This window comes from Scyliorhinus torazame, chromosome 1 (assembly GCF_047496885.1).
Source record: "Scyliorhinus torazame isolate Kashiwa2021f chromosome 1, sScyTor2.1, whole genome shotgun sequence".
Taxonomy (NCBI): Eukaryota; Metazoa; Chordata; class Chondrichthyes; order Carcharhiniformes; family Scyliorhinidae; genus Scyliorhinus; species Scyliorhinus torazame.
Genome location: NC_092707.1, coordinates 411,632,898 through 411,653,679, shown reverse-complemented (window position 1 = coordinate 411,653,679; position 20,782 = coordinate 411,632,898). Strand labels below are relative to the sequence as shown.

The window sequence follows — 20,782 nt, the reverse complement described above, 5'->3', positions numbered from 1 at the left end:
AACAAACTGGGATATGTCTGGTGATCAACATTCACCACAGGATCAAAGTTTCCTCTTTCGACATAGAGTAAAATAAATCCCTTTTTCCCAGAAGCCGCTATGATTAGAATGTAGAACATTTTCAAATAAGCCTCTCATTGTGCACGTGTGCCAGGGGCTTAGACGGGGCAGAGTTTGTAAGGAGCATCCAGGAGGGCTTCTTAAAACAATATGTAAACAGTCCAACTAGGGAAGAGGCGGTACTGGACCTGGTATTGGGGAATGAGCCCGGCCAGGTGGTAGATGTTTCAGTAGGGGAGCATTTCGGTAACAGTGACCACAATTCAGTAAGTTTTAAAGTACTGGTGGACAAGGATAAGAGTGGTCCGAGGATGAATGTGCTAAATTGGGGGAAGGCTAATTATAACAATATTAGGCGGGAACTGAAGAGCATAGATTGGGGGCGGATGTTTGAGGGCAAATCAACATCTGACATGTGGGAGGCTTTCAAGTGTCAGTTGATAGGAATACAGGACAGGCATGTTCCTGTGAGGAAGAAAGACAAATACGGCAATTTTCGGGAACCTTGGATGACGAATGATATTGTAGGCCTCGTCAAAAAGAAAAAGGAGGCATTTGTCAGGGCTAAAAGGCTGGGAACAGACGAAGCCTGTGTGGCATATAAGGAAAGTAGGAAGGAACTTAAGCAGGGAGTCAGGAGGGCTAGAAGGGGTCATGAAAAGTCATTGGCAAATAGGGTTAAGGAAAATCCCAAGGCTTTTTACACTTACATAAAAAGCAAGAGGGTAGCCAGGGAAAGGGTTGGCCCACTGAAGGATAGGCAAGGGAATCTATGTGTGGAGCCAGAGGAAATGGGCGAGGTACTAAATGAATACTTTGCATCAGTATTCACCAAAGAGAAGGAATTGGTAGATGTTGAGTCTGGAGAAGGGGGTGTAGATAGCCTGGGTCACATTGTGATCCAAAAAGACGAGGTGTTGGGTGTCTTAAAAAATATTAAGGTAGATAAGTCCCCAGGGCCGGATGGGATCTACCCCAGAATACTGAAGGAGGCTGGAGAGGAAATTGCTGAGGCCTTGACAGAAATCTTTGGATCCTCGCTGTCTTCAGGGGATGTCCCGGAGGACTGGAGAATAGCCAATGTTGTTCCTCTGTTTAAGAAGGGTGGCAGGGATAATCCCGGGAACTACAGGCCGGTGAGCCTTACTTCAGTGGTAGGGAAATTACTGGAGAGAATTCTTCGAGACAGGATCTACTCCCATTTGGAAGCAAATGGACGTATTAGTGAGAGGCAGCACGGTTTTGTGAAGGGGAGGTCGTGTCTCACTAACTTGATAGAGTTTTTCGAGGAGGTCACTAAGATGATTGATGCAGGTAGGGCAGTAGATGTTGTCTATATGGACTTCAGTAAGGCCTTTGACAAGGTCCCTCATGGTAGACTAGTACAAAAGGTGAAGTCACACGGGATCAGGGGTGAACTGGCAAGGTGGATACAGAACTGGCTAGGCCATAGAAGGCAGAGGGTAGCAATGGAGGGATGCTTTTCTAATTGGAGGGCTGTGACCAGTGGTGTTCCACAGGGATCAGTGCTGGGACCTTTGCTCTTTGTAGTATATATAAATGATTTGGAGGAAAATGTAACTGGTCTGATTAGTAAGTTTGCAGACGACACAAAGGTTGGTGGAATTGCGGATAGCGATGAGGACTGTCTGAGGATACAGCAGGATTTAGATTGTCTGGAGACTTGGGCGGAGAGATGGCAGATGGAGTTTAACCTGGACAAATGTGAGGTAATGCATTTTGGAAGGGCTAATGCAGGTAGGGAATATACAGTGAATGGTAGAACCCTCAAGAGTATTGAAAGTCAAAGAGATCTAGGAGTACAGGTCCACAGATCACTGAAAGGGGCTACACAGGTGGAGAAGGTAGTCAAGAAGGCATACGGCATGCTTGCCTTCATTGGCCGGGGCATTGAGTATAAGAATTGGCAAGTCATGCTGCAGCTGTATAGAACCTTAGTTAGGCCACACTTGGAGTATAGTGTTCAATTCTGGTCGCCACACTACCAGAAGGATGTGGAGGCTTTAGAGAGGGTGCAGAAGAGATTTACCAGAATGTTGCCTGGTATGGAGGGCATAAGCTATGAGGAGCGATTGAATAAACTCGGTTTGTTCTCACTGGAACGAAGGAGGTTGAGGGGCGACCTGATAGAGGTATACAAAATTATGAGGGGCATAGACAGAGTGGATAGTCAGAGGCTTTTCCCCAGGGTAGAGGGGTCAATTACTAGGGGGCATAGGTTTAAGGTGAGAGGGGCAAAGTTTAGAGTAGATGTACGAGGCAAGTTTTTTACGCAGAGGGTAGTGGGTGCCTGGAACTCACTACCGGAGGAGGTAGTGGAGGCAGGGACGATAGGGACATTTAAGGGGCATCTTGACAAATATATGAATAGGATGGGAATAGAAGGATACGGACCCAGGAAGTGTAGAAGATTGTAGTTTAGTCGGGCAGTATGGTCGGCACGGGCTTGGAGGGCCGAAGGGCCTGTTCCTGTGCTGTACATTTCTTTGTTCTTTGTTCTTTGTGTTACACAATCACAATTTCTAACATGTCTCTATTTTCCCTCAGGCATTACAGCAACCAACTTCATCTGTATACAGTGAGATTAAAGGTATGTTTCTATCGCACTGAACAGAGGTTCAGGAAAAGCAGGTGGATTCTGTCACTTTCTGTATAAATGGTGAAACTGTGGGAAAGCCTGACTCAAAATGGACCCATATCAGCAACACTGCAGAGAATGGATAGAGAGCAGCGAGTCCAGCGTGGAATGGACCATGATTAGCCCCGTGTGGTAATATATGTAATGTTGTGTGTATAAAGAACAAAGAGCAGTACAGCACAGGGACAGGCCCTTCGGCCCTCCGAGCCTGCATCGATCGTGATGCCTGTCTGAACTAAAACCTTCTGCAATTCCGGGGTCCGTATCCCTCTATTCCCATCCTATTCATGTATTTGTCAAGATGCCTCTTAAACATCACTATCGTATCTGCTTCCACCACCTCCTCCCGCAGCGCGTTCCAGACACTCACCACCTTCTGTGTCAAAAACCTGCCTCGCACATCTCCTCTGAACTTTGCCCCTTGCACCTGTGACCCTGGGTAAGTGACTTTCCCACCCTGGGCAAAAGCGTCTGACGTTTCACTCTCTCCATGCTCCTCATAATTTTATAAATCTCTGTCAGGTCGCCCCTCCGCCGCCGTCATTCCAATGAAAACAATCCGAGTTTATCCAACCTCCCCTCATAACGAATACATAGAAACAGAGAAAATAGAAGCAGGAGGAGGCCATTCGGCCCTTCGAGCCTGCTCCCTCATTCATTCTGATCATTGCTGATCATCAAGTTCAATACCCTCCAGACCAGGCAACAACCTGGTAAACCTCTTCTGTCCTCTCTCCAAAGCATCCACATCCTTCTGGTAGTGTGGTGACCAGAATTGTACACAATATTCCAAATGCGGCCTAACTGAGGTTCTGTACAGCTGCAGCATGACTTGCCATTTCTTATACTCAATGCCCCGATGGATAAAGGCAAGCATGCCGTATGCCTTCTTGACTACCCTATCCCCCTGTGTTGCCACTTTCAGTGACCTGTGGACCTGTACGCCCAGATCCCTCTGCCTGGCAATGCTCTGAAGGGCTCTGCTATTTACTGTGTTATTCCCACCTGGATCAGACCTTCCAAAATGCATTACCTCACATTTATCCGTCAAATCTCACCAATCGATACACACATATTCACAGGTACAAAGATAGACCTAAATGTCTACAAACAGACACACATTCCCAAATGTACATCGACACACAGACATACAGACACGTGTACACGTTCACATATACTTACACACAGATATTCAATAACGTGTACACACACATTTCCAGCCATGATTCCCAGTGTATGGAGTGGGAATACTGAACAATTTTCCTTTCATATCCACTCAGTGTTCAGACCAACTGTAGCCCCGACTGTCATTCCATCTGGGATCAGCTCACTCTGTGCAGGCTGGAGATGGAGTCTGGGAGTTTCCCGTCATTAAGAACAGAGTTACAATCTGGATAAACTCCTCAGAGGAGCTGAAATTATCCTTTATTCTCACGTTGGCTGCAGCTTGAGTTTTGGAAACTAATCTATTTTTAATTTTGTTTGAACAGGCAACAGACAAGCTCCCGGCTCCTGAACTACAGAAAATATCCTTCGATATGACACCATTCCGAGGCCAGGAGCATAAGGACGATTAGGAACATGATCAAAACAGTGTCCTTATATCAGAGATCAACTACTTACACTCACATTCTTCCCACATCCCCAATTCTACCCACCACCTTTTTCCATTTCCCCAGGCTGCACTATCAGCTTCTCCCCAATCTATCTCCCTTTATCCCTGTCCCTTTGGTAATTTAAAAGATATAGCCAGCTTTCCGCAAGGAGTTGAAAACTGCAGGAGAGATGGGGTCAGAATCTCAGGAAAACCCAGTCTTATTCAAGTGAGAATGCAGAGTGCTGGGCCACGCTCTTGAAAAGGGTTTTTTGGGTTATTGGATTGTGTTTTTGAATTGGAACAGTTAAGGGGGAATTCATTCAGGGTTATACATAGATTACTGTCGCTGTGTGGTATCTTTATGTTTGTAATTGATAAAAATTCTTGCTGTGTGTTTATATATAAATGTTAACTAAGTTCTTGGAACAAAGCTTGTTTTGATTAAAGTGTCTGGGAAGACTGATGAATCACACCCGAAGGCTCTTGTGCTCAACCTTGCCAAATTCAACAGAACGATTGTAGGTCAGGTGGACTTCATAATATCCTTTGGAGTTTCTAAGCCCTGGCCCATAAAATTAGACAGAACATTCCAGACCCTAACCACTCGCTGTGTGGCTCTGCCTCCACCACACTCTCAGACAGAACATTCCGGATCCTAACCACTCGCTGTGTGAATCTGCCTCCACCACGCACTCAGATAGACCATTCCGGATCCTAACCACTCGCTGTGTGAATCTGCCACCACCACACTCTCAGGCAGAACATTCCGGATCCTAACCACTCACTGTGTGAATCTGTCTCCACCACACTCTCAGATAGAACATTCCGGATCCTAACCACTCGCTGTGTGAATCTGTCTCCACCACACTCTCAGACAGAACATTCCGGATCCTAACCACTCGCTGTGTGAATCTGTCTCCACCACACTCTCAGACAGAACATTCCGGATCCTAACCACTCGCTGTTTGAATCTGCCTCCACCACACTCTCAGACAGTACATTCCGGATCCTAACCACTCGCTGTGTGAATCTGCCTCCACCACACTCTCAGACAGAACATTCCGGATCCTAACCACTCGCTGTGTGAATCTGTCTCCACCACACTCTCAGATAGAACATTCCGGATCCTAACCACTTGCTGTGTGAATCTGTCTCCACCACACTCTCAGACAGAACATTCCAGATCCTAACCACTCGCTGTGTGAATCTGCCTCCACCACACTCTCAGACAGTACATTCCGGATCCTAACCACTCGCTGTGTGAATCTGTCTCCACCACACTCTCAGACTGAACATTCCGGATCCTAACCACTCGCTGTGTGAATCTGTCTCCACCACACTACTCTCAGTCAGAACATTCCGGATCCTAACCACTCGCTGTGTGAATCTGTCTCCACCACACTCTCAGTCAGAACATTCCGGATCCTAACCACTCGCTGTGTGAATCTTTCTCCACCACACTCTCAGACAGAACATTCCGGATCCTAACCACTCGCTGTGTGTATCTGTCTCCACCACACTCTCAGTCAGAACATTCCAGATCCTAACCACTCGCTGTGTGAATCTGTCTCCACCACACTCTCAGACAGAACATTCCGGATCCTAACCACTCGCTGTGTGAATCTGTCTCCACCACACTCTCAGACAGAACATTCCGGATCCTAACCACTCGCTGTGTGAATCTGTCTCCACCACACTCTCAGACGGAACATTCCGGATCCTAACCACTCGCTGTGTGAAAAGCTTTCTCCTGTGCTTCAGTAACTGCTCTCTCCACCTGTCCTGCCACTTTCAATGATTTCTGCCCATTAACCCCAGCTCGTGCCTGTCCCCCACACTCTCTACACTTCATTCCACTTTCTATTCTGGTTTAGCTCAAAAATAATCTGCCAGGCGATCCTTTCCTGCTCCTAATTCTGATTCCTTGAGCACTGCCAGTTGTGGCTCAGAGTAACTGAGTGACCTGGCATGACTACATCCAAATGATTCATTGAGTGGGAAGAGATCGGAAGGGTGTGGAATTACTGACACCAGAAGTGTGGTCAGATGGTCAATAGGATAGCGGAGGTTTGTGTGGAAATTTAAGAAATTCTCGGTGCTGTTTATTACAGTAAAGTTCAGTGTTTAGGCCTCATTCTCAGCCCATAGTTTTTCAGTTTATTTTAGATTTTTCAGTCAGTTTGTACCAGATTGTGAGGGGAAGATCCAAGTGTGCAGTGTACGTCTGATTACATCATGTTGTGTCGAATATACGGCCCAGAAACAGATCATTCAGCACAATGAGCCCATGCAGTCCATGTCCAAATGCAGCAAGACCTGGACAATATCCAGGCTTGGACTGACAAGTGGCAAGTTACATTTATACCACACAAGTGCCAGTCAATCAACATCTCCAACAAGAGAGAATCTAACCATCGCCCCTTTACAGTCAATGGCATCACCATCACTGATCCCCACTATCAACATCCTGGGGGTTACCATTGACCAGAAACTGAACTGGATCAGCCATATAAATACTGTGGCTACCAGAGCAGGTCAGAGACTGAATTCAGCAGCGAGAAACCCACCTCCTGGCTCCCCAAACCTTGTCTTTCATCCACAAGGTACAAGTCAGGAGTGTGATGGAATACTTTACACTTTCCTGGATGAGAGCAGCTCCAACAACACTGAGCAAACCGAAGACCTTCCAAGACAAAGCAGCACGCTTGATTTACACCCCAGCCACCAGCCTCAACATTGTCTTTCCCCAGCACGGACACACAGTCGCAGCCGTCTGTACCATCCACAAGATGCACAGCAGCAACTCACCAAGGCTCCTTTGGCAGTATGTTTCAAACCTGTGACCTCTGCAATCTATAATGACAAGAGCAGCAGATACCTGGGATCACCACCATCTGCAAATTCCCCTCCAAGTCACTCACCATCCTGACTTGGAAATATATCGCTGTTCCTTCACTGTCGCTGGGTCAAAATCCTGGAACTCCCTCCCTAACAGCACGGTGGGTGTACCTACTTCACATGGACTGCAGCGTTTGAGAAGGCAGCTCACCCCCACCTTCACAAGGGGCAGTTAGGGATGGGCAATAAATGCTGGCCTAGTCAGCAACACCCACATGGTGTGAAAGTATTTAAATAACAGTCCATGCCGGTATTTATGCTCGATTTGAACCTCCTGCAATCCTTTCCCATCAAACCATCAACATATCCTGCCTCATCCTTATTTGTTTACTTCACTTCCCCAAAACTGTTTCTCTGCCACTTGCTTCAATTCGGAAATAGAGAGGGTTCCAAGTTATTTGTATTTGTGGGGATACAAAGTAAGTTATAGTTTCAAATAAGCTGAATTTTGTGTTTCTGTATTTGTGTGCTAAAAATGAAATAAAACTTCAATTTTAATCTCATTTCTTAAAAGTTGCCTGAAAATCTGTCGGTTGGTTTCGATGCCTGCATTGTAATGATGGTTTTACAAAACAGTGAACAAAAACTAGGCTGTTGCTTAGTAACCAGGAGCCCAGACAAAGACAGTGAGAGCAGTTAGTTCAGGAGAAAGAAGGTAAACGGGGAGTAAGCAGATTTCACAGAAACTGCTGGAACAGACAGCACCATACACAGGGACAGAAAGACACTCCCAAGATAAAGAACAGCAAGTCCTAGAAACCAGGGATTGGGAAAGAACAGGGTTCCAGGAAAACTGTGAAGGCAAAGGAAAGATGAAGAGGAATCTGGAAAAAGGTTCTGTTCAGTGAAGTCAGGAGCAGAGAGAAAGGCTCCCAGTTAAGGTACAGACCTGGGGCATGGCGGCTTGCGAGATCGTTGGTAACAACTTATACAGCCTGTGAAAAAGTGGCATTCTGTTGGCACAGCTGGGAACCTGGGGAATTGTGTGAAAGCTTGAAGGCACATGACAATCCAGGGCAGGGGAATACCTGAAGGAGAGTTTGGAACCCTGGAGGTGAATCCTTGGTGAGAACACAGATCCAAAGTTGGCTCAGTAACAGCAAACAAAGGGGAATGGCCAATGGCTGCCCTTGCGAATGGGAAGCTGTTTCAATTGGTGTTCCGCAGGGCTTGGTGTTGGCACCCCTGCTGTTCGTTTTATATATTAACAATTTGGACTTGAACATGGGGTGATGGGGGACGATTGGGAAATTTGCAGACAACACACAAATTGTCCACGCAGTCGATGGTGTAGAGGATAGCTGTCAGCACCAAAATGATATCGGTGGGTTGGTGGAGTTGGCAGAGATTAATCAATGTTTTATTCTTTAGTTAAAAGTTCATGGGCAGTCCTGTGACTCTGTTCTGTAATCTGCCAATTAAGTATCGAAACAGAAATAGCGGGATTCTCTGTCGGCCGACGCTGGAACCAGGAAAGGCGATTGGGCGGAGAAACGGTCGTGAGGCCAAAATGGTGGCCGTTGCTGGCTGCCCGACAGAATGCCGTGCTCCGGTGCCTCAACCGCGGTGTCAATGCGTTCTACTCTGCACGTACAGTAAACGCCGTTCACATATCATTAGCGGCCTGAGCCGGTATTCACCCGGGCTTCCGCGATGCTCCGCCTCCACCGGGAGGAATTACCGACGGCGTGTTTCACTTGTGGTTTCAACAATCGGGAAACAGGCTCCGTGGCTGCTGAGGGAGGGAGAGGGGGCACGAAAAGTGTCCAATATCGCTATAGTGTGCTGATAGCTGTGCCGCCGGCCGGGGAACTTCTGCCAGGGTCTCGGGGGAGTAGCGGGGGGCAGCCAAGAGGTGGGGCCGGGCTGGACGGGCACGGAACACCATTGCCGCAGCCGGCAAGGCAGCCACGCGGCTGTGCACGCTGCCGACTGCTCACTGTGAACTTAGTGCCACAGGACTCACCAGGCCACCTCCACCCCCCCCCCCCCCCCCCAAGTATCCTCTGGCCGCAGCTGACCCAGCAGCGGGATGGGCGCACTCCAGCACAACCGGTGCCATCCTATTGGCTGGGATGAGTGTGTGTGGGGAGTGGAGTGCGGATATGCAGCTACAGCTTGTCAGCCTCTCGAGTGTCAATCCCGACTCCGGCATATCCAACACCGTTTCCCATTGGAATCGCTCGTGTTCCACAGGGTGCCGCGCTAGCCCCGGAGCACAGTGAGTTCAGGTGAAAGAAGGTAACCACTCTGATACCAGCACGGTAGCACAGTGGTTAGCACACTTGCTTCACAGCTCCAGGGTCCCAGGTTCGATTCCGGCTTGGGTCACTGTCTGTGCGGAGTCTGCACATCCTCCCCGTGTGTGCGTGGGTTTCCTCCGGGTGCTCCGGTTTCCTCCCACAACCCAAAGATGTGCAGGTTAGGTGGTTGCTCGTGGTAAATTGCCCTTAGTGTCCAAAAATAATAAGTGTGGTTTCTGGGTTACGGGGATAGGGTGGAAGTGCGGGCTTAGGTAGGGTCCTCTGGCAAAGGGGCTGTGCAGACTCGATGGGCCGAATGGTCTCCTTCTGCACTTGAAATTCTACGATTCTCAGATTAACGGTTGATTAATTTCTCCGGGAGCGGCGCCAGTCTTGCTGTCGTAGAATTCCATCGGTTCTATCCCGGCGTCAGCACTTAGTCTCTGAAACGGAGAATCCCGCCCAGTATCTCTCAAGCTGGGTTCCACTCTAGCGTCTGATTAGATGCACTAACATCAGCTGGCATCGTAACATTGGAACCACTCAACGTGGGAGCGAGTTCCACATTCCCATCACTCTCTGGGTAAAGGCTGCCCTCTGAATTACCCATTGGATTTATTAGTGACAGCCTGATATCGATGGCCTCTATTTTCACTCTTCTCCACAAATGGAGACATTCTCTGTTTACTCTTTCAACACCTGCCATCATTTTAAAGATGTTGATCACTCATTTGTCTTCTCTTTTGAAGAGAAAGTGCCCCAGCCTAATTATCTTTTCCCAATTGGAATAGTTTCCAGTCCTGGTGTGAACCTTGTAAATCCTCTTTGCACCTTCTTCAAAGCCTCTATATCATTTAGTACATGAAAAGAGAATACGTAACAGGTAAACACAAGGTACACAATGTAGTGGGAGAATGATGTTTTAAGAGATAAGTGGTTATATAAGATGTAAGAAGAGGATCTGTGTGAGAGAGCTCCATCCTTCAACAACTAGAATGGACAAGTCTTGGCAGCCTTGTAGGCCTCAGCGACCCTGACATCCGATCCGGTTTCATCACCGGAACCACCGGCCCCGCATAGTTGCTAAAACAAAGTGGCTGAATTATACGTAGGCTCTCCAATCGCTGCAGTTCACCCTCGCCCTTCCCAACAATAGCATGAGGGACTGGCCGAACCCTGAAAAAACAGGGCTGGGCCTGCGGATCCACTTGGATTTTCACCACGTCCCCCTTCGTTCTCCCAAGGCCCAGCCCGAAAACACGCGGCACCACTGAGACAGCAGCACCTGTATCCAACTCCATTTGGATTCAATGTCCATTGATCGGCACAGGGATGTGAATCGGTGCCACCCTTGGTGCAGCCACACACTTCAGCTACACTTCCAACTTGTCTCCAGCTTCTTCAATACGGGGCTGCACCTAACTCATCCCGGGCGGTCAGGGCGTTGTCCATCACGCAGCCGGCAGCCTCGGCGGCCTTGGTGGCCTCAGAGACCCTGACATCCACACTCCTCGCCGGGGGAGGAGTTGGTACCTCTCGGATCTGGACAGGGTGTGCAGAGTGGCTCAGGGTCTCTATAACTCAGTTCCGCAGCATCGCGGCGGTCCATTCTAGCTCTTGTTGTTCCCAAGGGGAGGAGAATTTGGTTTCAATGATTTTCAATAAATGTTTCCACCATTTACATTTTTGCAGCAAATGTGTCCCTCGCTGTGTGAACTCTTCATGTTAAACCAACTTAATGTGGGCAACTTGCACTCAGTGAATCATAAACGTCACTTATCAAAATCCACCCAGAAGGGGAGCAGCTATTGGCTCATTGTCACTGCTTCCTCTTTAACTTCGTTACCTCCTGTGAAAAAGGAGATTAAAGCAGCTTCTGTCGGCTGGGACACTTTGTGTTTCAATGTATTTACTGGACCTGCAATAAACGGTGTGGATAAAGAGGATTGTTATTCTGTTGAGATGATCAGTAAAACTCTTTTTGCTGTGACTCTGTCACTCTGTGTTTCTGGGGGTAAGTACAAGTTTTAGTTTGGTTTGGAGAAGTTTAACTTGTTATAAAAGAACTCTCCCTGGTTTGTGCTGCGGTGTCTCTGCACCTGTAACTTGTGTGAATTCTAGAGTTAGAACATTCAAACTGGACATGAGAGTTTCAGCAGAATTTATCACCACATTGAGAATGTTCAGTGCACCTGACACAGAGTTACACAGACTGGGAACACGGGTCAGAAAACTCGGTTTCCCATTCTTCTCTGTTACTCATTTAATGTGACAATGGGTTTGAGTGACAGTCTGCACATTAAGTGGGTGTATTTAGGAAGGATTGAATTAATGTGCACATTAAGTGGATGTATTTGGGGTGGTTGAATTCACCTTCACATTAAGTGGGTGTATTTAGGAAGGATTGAATTAATCTGCACATTAAGTGGGCGTATTTAGGAAGGATTGAATTAATCTGCACATTAAGTGGGTGTATTTAGGAAGGATTGAATTAATCTGCACATTAAGTGGGTGTATTTAGGAAGGATTGAATTAATCTGCACATTAAGTGGGTGTATTTAGGAAGGATTGAATTAATCTGCACATTAAGTGGGTGTATTTAGGAAGGATTGAATTAACCTTCACATTAAGTGGGTGTATTTGGGGTGGTTGAATTAACCTTCACATTAAGTGGGTGTATTTGGGGTGGATTGAATTAACCTTCACATTAAGTGGGTGTATTTGGGGTGGTTGAATTAACCTTCACATTAAGTGGGTGTATTTGGGGTGGTTGAATTAACCTTCACATTAAGTGGGTGTATTTGGGGTGGTTGAATTAACTTTCACATTAAGTGGGTGTATTTGGGGTGGTTGAATTAACCTTCACATTAAGTGGATGACACAAAGATTGGTCGGGTGTTTAACAGTGAGTTTGAGCTACTTGGGTTACAGGAAGATATATACGGGATGGTCAAATGGGCAAAAAAGCAGCAGATGGAATTCACCCTGAAAAGTGTGAGGTGATCCACTTTGGATGGAGTAATGTGACAAAGAAGTATTAAATGAATGGCCTGACACTGGGACGTTCCGAGGAACAAAGGGACCTGGCCGTGTTTGTCCATAGATCTCTGAAGGCAGACGCGCAGGCTAATCGGGTGGTAAAAAATGCATATGGGACACTTGCCTTTATCAATCGAGGCATAGATTACAAAGGCAGGGAGGTCGTGTTGGAGTTGTATCGAACTTTGGTGAGGCCACAGCTGGAGTACTGTGTGTAATTCTGATCGCCACATTGCAGGAATGATGATTGAACTGGAGGAGCTGCAGAGGAGATTCACCAGGCTCTCGCCTGGGGTGGAACGTTTAAGTTATGGAGAGAGGTTGGATAGGATTGGGTTGTTTTCGCTAAAGCAGATAAGACTGAGGGTGACCTGATCGAGGTGCACAGGACTATGAGGGGCATGGACAGTGTGGACAGGGAGCAGCTGTTCCCCTTTGTTGAAGGGTCAGTTATGAGGAGAGATAAGTTCAAGGTGAGGGGCAGGAGGTTTAGGGGGGGTTTGAGGAAAAACCTGTTTACCCAGAGGGTGGTGAGGGTCTGGAACGCACTGCCTGGGAGGGTGGTAGAGGGTCTGGAACGCGCTGCCTGGGAGTGTGGTGAGGGTCTGGAACGCGCTGCCTGGGAGGGTGGTGAGGGTCTGGAACGCACTGCCTGGGAGGGTGGTGAGGGTCTGGAACGCACGGCCTGGGAGGGTGGTGAGGGTCTGGAACTCAACGCCTGGGAGGGTGGTGAGGGACTGGAACGCACTGCCTGGGAGGGTGGGGAGGGTCTGGAACGCGCTGCCTGGGAGGGTGGTGAGGGTCTGGAACGCACTGCCTGGGAGGGTGGTGATGGTCTGGAACGCGCTGCCTGGGAGGGTGGTGAGGGTCTGGGACGCACTGCCTGGGAGGGTGGTGAGGGTCTGGAACGCACTGCCTGGGAGGGTGGTGAGGGTCTGGAACGCGCTGCCTGGGAGGGTGGTGAGGGTCTGGAACGCACTGCCTGGGAGGGTGGTGAGGGTCTGGAACGCACTGCTTGGGAGGGTTGTGAGGGTCTGGAACGCACTGCCTGGGAGGGTGGTGAGGGTCTGGAACGCGCTGCCTGGGAGGGTGGGAGAGGCGGGTTGCCTCACATCCTTTAAAAAGTACCTGGATGGGGACTTAGCCGTCTTAACATTCAAGGTAATGGGCCAAGTGCTGGCCAATGGGATTAGGTCGGCAGGTCAGGTGTTTTCCATGTGTGGGTGCAGACTCGATGGGCCGAAGGGCCTCTTCTGCACTGTGTGAATCTGTGATTCTGGGCTTAGCTCCACTGCTGCTGTAGAATGTCAGCCTGTGCTCTCACCAGATCTGTTTCACAGACAGAATACAGTCAGGAACATCCTCATCATCTCCCAAGCTGCCGATCAAAGGGACAGGCTCTCTGCCGGGAATGGGATTGGTTAATCTTCCAGAGTTCAGTCCTGCCTTCTCAGAACAAGAAGTGCAAACCGGGCCAGAAAGGGGAAGCACCATTTTCTGCATCAAAGTGGAGCCTCACTGTCCTTGTGATATTGTGATGATCCAAGGGTGATTGCAGAGTGTGGACCCTCCACAGTGTCCTGTAGAGATGGGGGTGGGAAAAATATATCTTCATCTTATTGGGAGTTCTTTTCTGCCTGATTTAACAAGGTCAGTTTTGTGTGAGAAAAGCACGCGAGGGATTTAGTACAAATATTTTGCATATTCTCAGGAGAAATATCAGATGGAAATTATACCCCGTTCATCTTGAAATCCTGGATTGCCGAATTCAGTTTGAAACAATCAGACGGGGAGATCAGGGATACCGAAGGTTAGATTAGTTTCAGTGAAGAAAATATGGAAACCAGTTGAACTTTTGTCTGTTGTATTTCCCCCTGAAATACAGTCTCAGTAATGAGCAGTGTGTTCAGCAGCAACATCAGTCTGTCCTGTTGTATTTCCCCCCCTGAAATACAGTCTCAGTAATGAGCAGTGTGTTCTGCAGTAACATCAGTCTGTCCTGTTGTATTTCCCCCCGAAATACAGTCTCAGTAATGAGCAGTGTGTTGTGCAGTAACATCAGTCTGTCCTGTTGTATTTCCCCCTGAAATACAGTCTCAGTAATGAGCAGTGTGTTGTGCAGTAACATCAGTCTGTCCTGTTGTATTTCCCCGTGAAATACAGTCTCAGTAATGAGCAGTGTGTTCAGCAGTAACATCAGTCTGTCCTGTTGTATTTCCCCCTGAAATACAGTCTCAGTAATGAGCAGTGTGTTCTGCAGTAACATCAGTCTGTCCTGTTGTATTTACCCGTGAAATACAGTCTCAGTAATGAGCAGTGCGTTCTGCAGTAACATCAGTCTGTCCTGTTGTATTTCCCCCTGAAATACAGTCTCAGTAATGAGCAGTGTGTTCAGCAGTAACATCAGTCTGTCCTGTTGTATTTCTCCCTGAAATACAGTCTCAGTAATGAGCAGTGTGTTCTGCAGTAACATCAGTCTGTCCTGTTGTATTTCCCCGTGAAATACAGTCTCAGTAATGAGCAGTGTGTTCAGCAGTAACATCAGTCTGTTCTGTTGTATTTCCCCCTGAAATACAGTCTCAGTAATGAGCAGTGTGTTCAGCAGTAACATCAGTCTGTCCTGTTGTATTTCCCCCTGATATACAGTCTCAGTAATGAGCAGTGTGTTCTGCAGTAACATCAGTCTGTCCTGTTGTATTTGCCCCTGAAATACAGTCTCAGTAATGAGCAGTGTGTTCTGCAGTAACATCAGTCTGTCCTGTTGTATTTCCCCCCCTGAAATACAGTCTCAGTAATGAGCAGTGTGTTCTGCAGTAACATCAGTCTGTCCTGTTGTATTTGCCCCTGAAATACAGTCTCAGTAATGAGCAGTGTGTTCAGCAGCAACATCAGTCTGTCCTGTTGTATTTCCCCCTGATATACAGTCTCAGTAATGAGCAGTGTGTTCTGCAGTAACATCAGTCTGTCCTGTTGTATTTGCCCCTGAAATACAGTCTCAGTGATGAGCAGTGTGTTCAGCAGCAACATCAGTCTGTCCTGTTGTATTTCCCCCCCTGAAATACAGTCTCATTAATGAGCAGTGTGTTCTGCAGTAACATCAGTCTGTCCTGTTGTATTTGCCCCTGAAATACAGTCTCAGTAATGAGCAGTGTGTTCAGCAGTAACATCAGTCTGTCCTGTTGTATTTCTCCCTGAAATACAGTCTCAGTAATGAGCAGTGTGTTCTGCAGTAAAATCAGTCTGTCCTGTTGTATTTCCCCGTGAAATACAGTCTCAGTAATGAGCAGTGTGTTCAGCAGTAACATCAGTCTGTCCTGTTGTATTTCCCCTCCCTGAAATACAGTCTCAGTAATGAGCAGTGCGTTCTGCAGTAACATCAGTGTGTCCTGTTGTATTTCCACCTGATATACAGTCTCAGTAATGAGCAGTGTGTTCAGCAGTAACATCAGTCTGTCCTGTTGTATTTCCCCCTGAAATACAGTCTCAGTGATGAGCAGTGTGTTCAGCAGTAACATCAGTCTGTCCTGTTGTATTTCCCCCTGAAATACAGTCTCAGTAATGAGCAGTGTGTTCTGCAGTAACATCAGTCTGTCCTGTTGTATTTCCCCCTGATATACAGTCTCAGTAATGAGCAGTGTGTTCAGCAGCAACATCAGTCTGTCCTGTTGTATTTCCCCCTGAAATACAGTCTCAGTAATGAGCAGTGTGTTCTGCAGTAACATCAGTCTGTCCTGTTGTATTTCCCCCTGATATACAGTCTCAGTAATGAGCAGTGTGTTCAGCAGTAACATCAGTCTGTCCTGTTGTATTTCCCCCTGAAATACAGTCTCAGTAATGAGCAGTGCGTTCTGCAGTAACATCAGTCTGTCCTGTTGTATATCCCCCCCTGAAATACAGTCTCAGTAATGAGCAGTGTGTTCAGCAGTAACATCAGTCTGTCCTGTTGTATTTCCCCCTGAAATAGAGTCTCAGTAATGAGCAGTGCGTTCTGCAGTAACATCAGTCTGTCCTGTTGTATATCCCCCCCTGAAATACAGTCTCAGTAATGAGCAGTGCGTTCTGCAGTAACATCAGTCTGTCCTGTTGTATATCCCCCCCTGAAATACAGTCTCAGTAATGAGCAATGCGTTCTGCAGTAACATCAGTCTGTCCTGTTGTATATCCCCCCCTGAAATACAGTCTCAGTGATGAGCAGTGTGTTCAGCAGTAACATCAGTCTGTCCTGTTGTATTTCCCCCTGAAATACAGTCTCAGTAATGAGCAGTGTGTTCAGAAGTAACATCAGTCTGTCCTGTTGTATTTCCCCCTGAAATACAGTCTCAGTAATGAGCAGGAAGTTCTGCAGTAACATCAGTCTGTCCTGTTGTATTTCCCCCTGAAATACAGTCTCAGTAATGAGCAGTGTGTTCAGCAGTAACATCAGTCTGTCCTGTTGTATTTCCCCCTGAAATACAGTCTCAGTAATGAGCAGTGTGTTCAGCAGTAACATCAGTCTGTCCTGTTGTATATCCCCCCCTGAAATACAGTCTCAGTAATGAGCAGTGCGTTCTGCAGTAACATCAGTCTGTCCTGTTGTATTTCCCCCTGAAATACAGTCTCAGTAATGAGCAGTGTGTTCTGCAGTAACATCAGTCTGTCCTGTTGTATTTCCCCCTGATATACAGTCTCAGTAATGAGCAGTGCGTTCTGCAGTAACATCAGTCTGTCCTGTTGTATTTCCCCCTGAAATACAGTCTCAGTAATGAGCAGTCTGTTCAGCAGCAACACCAGTCTGTCCTGTTGTATTTCCCCCTGAAATACAGTCTCAGTAATGAGCAGTGTGTTCAGCAGTAACATCAGTCTGTCCTGTTGTATTTCCCCCTGAAATACAGACTCAGTAATGAGCAGTGTGTTCAGCAGTAACATCAGTCTGTCCTGTTGTATATCCCCCCTGAAATACAGTCTCAGTAATGAGCAGTGCGTTCTGCAGTAACATCAGTCTGTCCTGTTGTATATCCCCCCCTGAAATACAGTCTCAGTAATGAGCAGTGTGTTCAGCAGTAACATCAGTCTGTCCTGTTGTATTTCCCCCTGAAATACAGTCTCAGTAATGAGCAGTGTGTTCAGCAGTAACATCAGTCTGTCCTGTTGTATTTCCCCCTGAAATACAGTCTCAGTAATGAGCAGGAAGTTCTGCAGTAACATCAGTCTGTCCTGTTGTATTTCCCCCTGAAATACAGTCTCAGTAATGAGCAGTGTGTTCAGCAGTAACATCAGTCTGTCCTGTTGTATTTCCCCCTGAAATACAGTCTCAGTAATGAGCAGTGTGTTCAGCAGTAACATCAGTCTGTCCTGTTGTATTTCCCCCTGAAATACAGTCTCAGTAATGAGCAGTGTGTTCAGCAGTAACATCAGTCTGTCCTGTTGTATTTCCCCCCCTGAAATACAGTCTCAGTAATGAGCAGTGTGTTCAGCAGTAACATCAGTCTGTCCTGTTGTATTTCCCCCTGATATACAGTCTCAGTAATGAGCAGTGTGTTCAGCAGCAACATCAGTCTGTCCTGTTGTATTTCCCCCTGAAATACAGTCTCAGTAATGAGCAGTGTGTTCTGCAGTAACATCAGTCTGTCCTGTTGTATTTCCCCCTGAAATACAGTCTCAGTAATGAGCAATGTGTTCAGCAGTAACATCAGTCTGTCCTGTTGTATTTCCCCCTGAAATACAGTCTCAGTAATGAGCAGGAAGTTCTGCAGTAACATCAGTCTGTCCTGTTGTATTTCCCCCTGAAATACAGTCTCAGTAATGAGCAGTGTGTTCAGCAGTAACATCAGTCTGTCCTGTTGTATTTCCCCCTGAAATACAGTCTCAGTAATGAGCAGTGTGTTCAGCAGTAACATCAGTCTGTCCTGTTGTATTTCCCCCTGATATACAGTCTCAGTAATGAGCAGTGTGTTCAGCAGCAACATCAGTCTGTCCTGTTGTATTTCCCCCTGAAATACAATCTCAGTAATGAGCAGTGTGTTCTGCAGTAACATCAGTCTGTCCTGTTGTATTTCCCCCTGAAATACAGTCTCAGTAATGAGCAGTGTGTTCAGCAGCAACATCAGTCTGTCCTGTTGTATTTCTCCCTGAAATACAGTCTCAGTAATGAGCAGTGTGTTCAGCAGTAACATCAGTCTGTCCTGTTGTATTTGCCCCTGAAATACAGTCTCAGTAATGAGCAGTGTGTTCAGCAGTAACATCAGTCTGTCCTGTTGTATATCCCCCCCTGAAATACAGTCTCAGTAATGAGCAGTGTGTTCAGCAGTAACATCAGTCTGTCCTGTTGTATATCCCCCCCTGAAATACAGTCTCAGTCATGAGCAGTGTGTTCTGCAGTAACATCAGTCTGTCCTGTTGTATTTGCCCCTGAAATACAGTCTCAGTAATGAGCAGTGTGTTCAGCAGTAACATCAGTCTGTCCTGTTGTATATCTCCCCCTGAAATACAGTCTCAGTAATGAGCAGTGTGTTCTGCAGTAACATCAGTCTGTCCTGTTGTATTTGCCCCTGAAATACAGTCTCAGTAATGAGCAGTGCGTTCTGCAGCAACATCAGTCTGTCCTGTTGTATTTCCCCCTGAAATACAGTCTCAGTGATGAGCAGTGTGTTCAGCAGTAACATCAGTCTGTCCTGTTGTATTTCCCCCTGAAATACAGTCTCAGTAATGAGCAGTGTGTTCTGCAGTAACATCAGTCTGTCCTGTTGTATTTCCCCCTGATATACAGTCTCAGTAATGAGCAGTGTGTTCAGCAGCAACATCAGTCTGTCCTGTTGTATTTCCCCCCCTGAAATACAGTCTCAGTAATGAGCAGTGTGTTCTGCAGTAACATCAGTCTGTCCTGTTGTATTTCCCCCTGAAATACAGTCTCAGTAATGAGCAGTGTGTTCTGCAGTAACATCAGTCTGTCCTGTTGTATTTCCCCCTGAAATACAGTCTCAGTAATGAGCAGTGTGTTCTGCAGTAACATCAGTCTGTCCTGTTGTATTTCCCCCTGAAATACAGTCTCAGTAATGAGCAGTGTGTTCAGCAGCAACATCAGTCTGTCCTGTTGTATTTCCCCCTGAAATACAGTCTCAGTAATGAGCAGTGTGTTCAGCAGCAACATCAGTCTGTCCTGTTGTATTTCCCCCTGAAATACAGTCTCAGTGATGAGCAGTGTGTTCAGCAGTAACATCAGTCTGTCCTGTTGTATTTCCCCCTGAAATACAGTCTCAGTGATGAGCAGTGTGTTCAGCAGTAACATCAGTCTGTCCTGTTGTATTTCCCCCTGAAATACAGTCTCAGTAATGAGCAGTGTGTTCAGCAGTAACATCAGTCTGTCCTGTTGTACTTCCCCCTGAAATACAGTCTCAGTAATGAGCAGTGCGTTCTGCAGTAACATCAGTCTGTCCTGTTGTACTTCCCCCTGAAATACAGTCTCAGTAATGAACAGTGCGTTCTGCAGTAACATCAGTCTGTCCTGTTGTATTTCCCCCTGAAATACAGTCTCAGTAATGAGCAGTGCGTTCTGCAGTAACATCAGTCTGTCCTGTTGTATTTCCCCCTGATATACAGTCTCAGTAATGAGCAGTGTGTTCAGCAGTAACATCAGTCTGTCCTGTTGTATTTCCCCCTGAAATACAGTCTCAGTAATGAGCAGTGCGTTCTGCAGTAACATCAGTCTGTCCTGTTGTATTTCCCCCCCTGAAATACAGTCTCAGTAATGAGCAGTGTGTTCAGCAGTAACATCAGTCTGTCCTGTTGTATATCCCCCCCTGAAATACAGTCTCAGTAATGAGCAGTGTGTTCAGCAGTAACATCAGTCTGTCCTGTTGTATTTCCCCGTGAAATACAGTCTCAGTAATGAGCAGTGTGTTCAGCAGTAACATCAGTCTGTCCTGTTGTATTTCCCCCTGAAATACAGTCTCAGTAATGAGCAGTGTGTTCTGCAGTAACATCAGTCTGTCCTGTTATATTTCCCCCTGAAATACAGTCTCAGTAATGAGCAGTGTGTTCTGCAGTAACATCAGTCTGTCCTGTTGTATTTCCCCCCCTGAAATACAGTCTCAGTAATGAGCAGTGTGTTCAGCAGTAACATCAGTCTGTCCTGTTGGCTCCGCTCTAAGTTCCAACAGCTCTTTAAATCCATTCATAAAAAACAGTCCAATTCCAAAAGCAATATTGCAGCTTTCTCCTTTCCCCAGTACTTGTTGTGGAATTGTGGAGTATCTCGGTGTGTGATATTCTGCCTCGAATATACATTATCCAAATTCACAGAGTCCCAGA

At 46.9% G+C, this 20,782-nt stretch overlaps 2 protein-coding genes across 2 annotated transcripts in view; both read left to right on the top strand.

Moving 5' to 3' along the window:
- The window catches only part of LOC140428429 (uncharacterized), a 66,385-nt gene extending 60,942 nt beyond the window's left edge, over positions 1-5,443 (top strand). The window contains exons 8-9 of the mRNA XM_072514870.1: positions 2,629-2,671; positions 4,210-5,443. Coding sequence (XP_072370971.1) covers positions 2,629-2,671; positions 4,210-4,235 — 69 coding nt within the window. The 3' untranslated portion in view covers positions 4,236-5,443. The remainder of the gene's footprint in view (positions 1-2,628; positions 2,672-4,209) is intronic.
- A 5,709-nt stretch (positions 5,444-11,152) lies between these two features.
- The window catches only part of LOC140423837 (uncharacterized), a 47,226-nt gene continuing 37,596 nt past the window's right edge, over positions 11,153-20,782 (top strand). The window contains exon 1 of the mRNA XM_072507820.1: positions 11,153-11,471. Within this exon, the coding sequence (XP_072363921.1) occupies positions 11,153-11,471 (319 nt within the window). The remainder of the gene's footprint in view (positions 11,472-20,782) is intronic.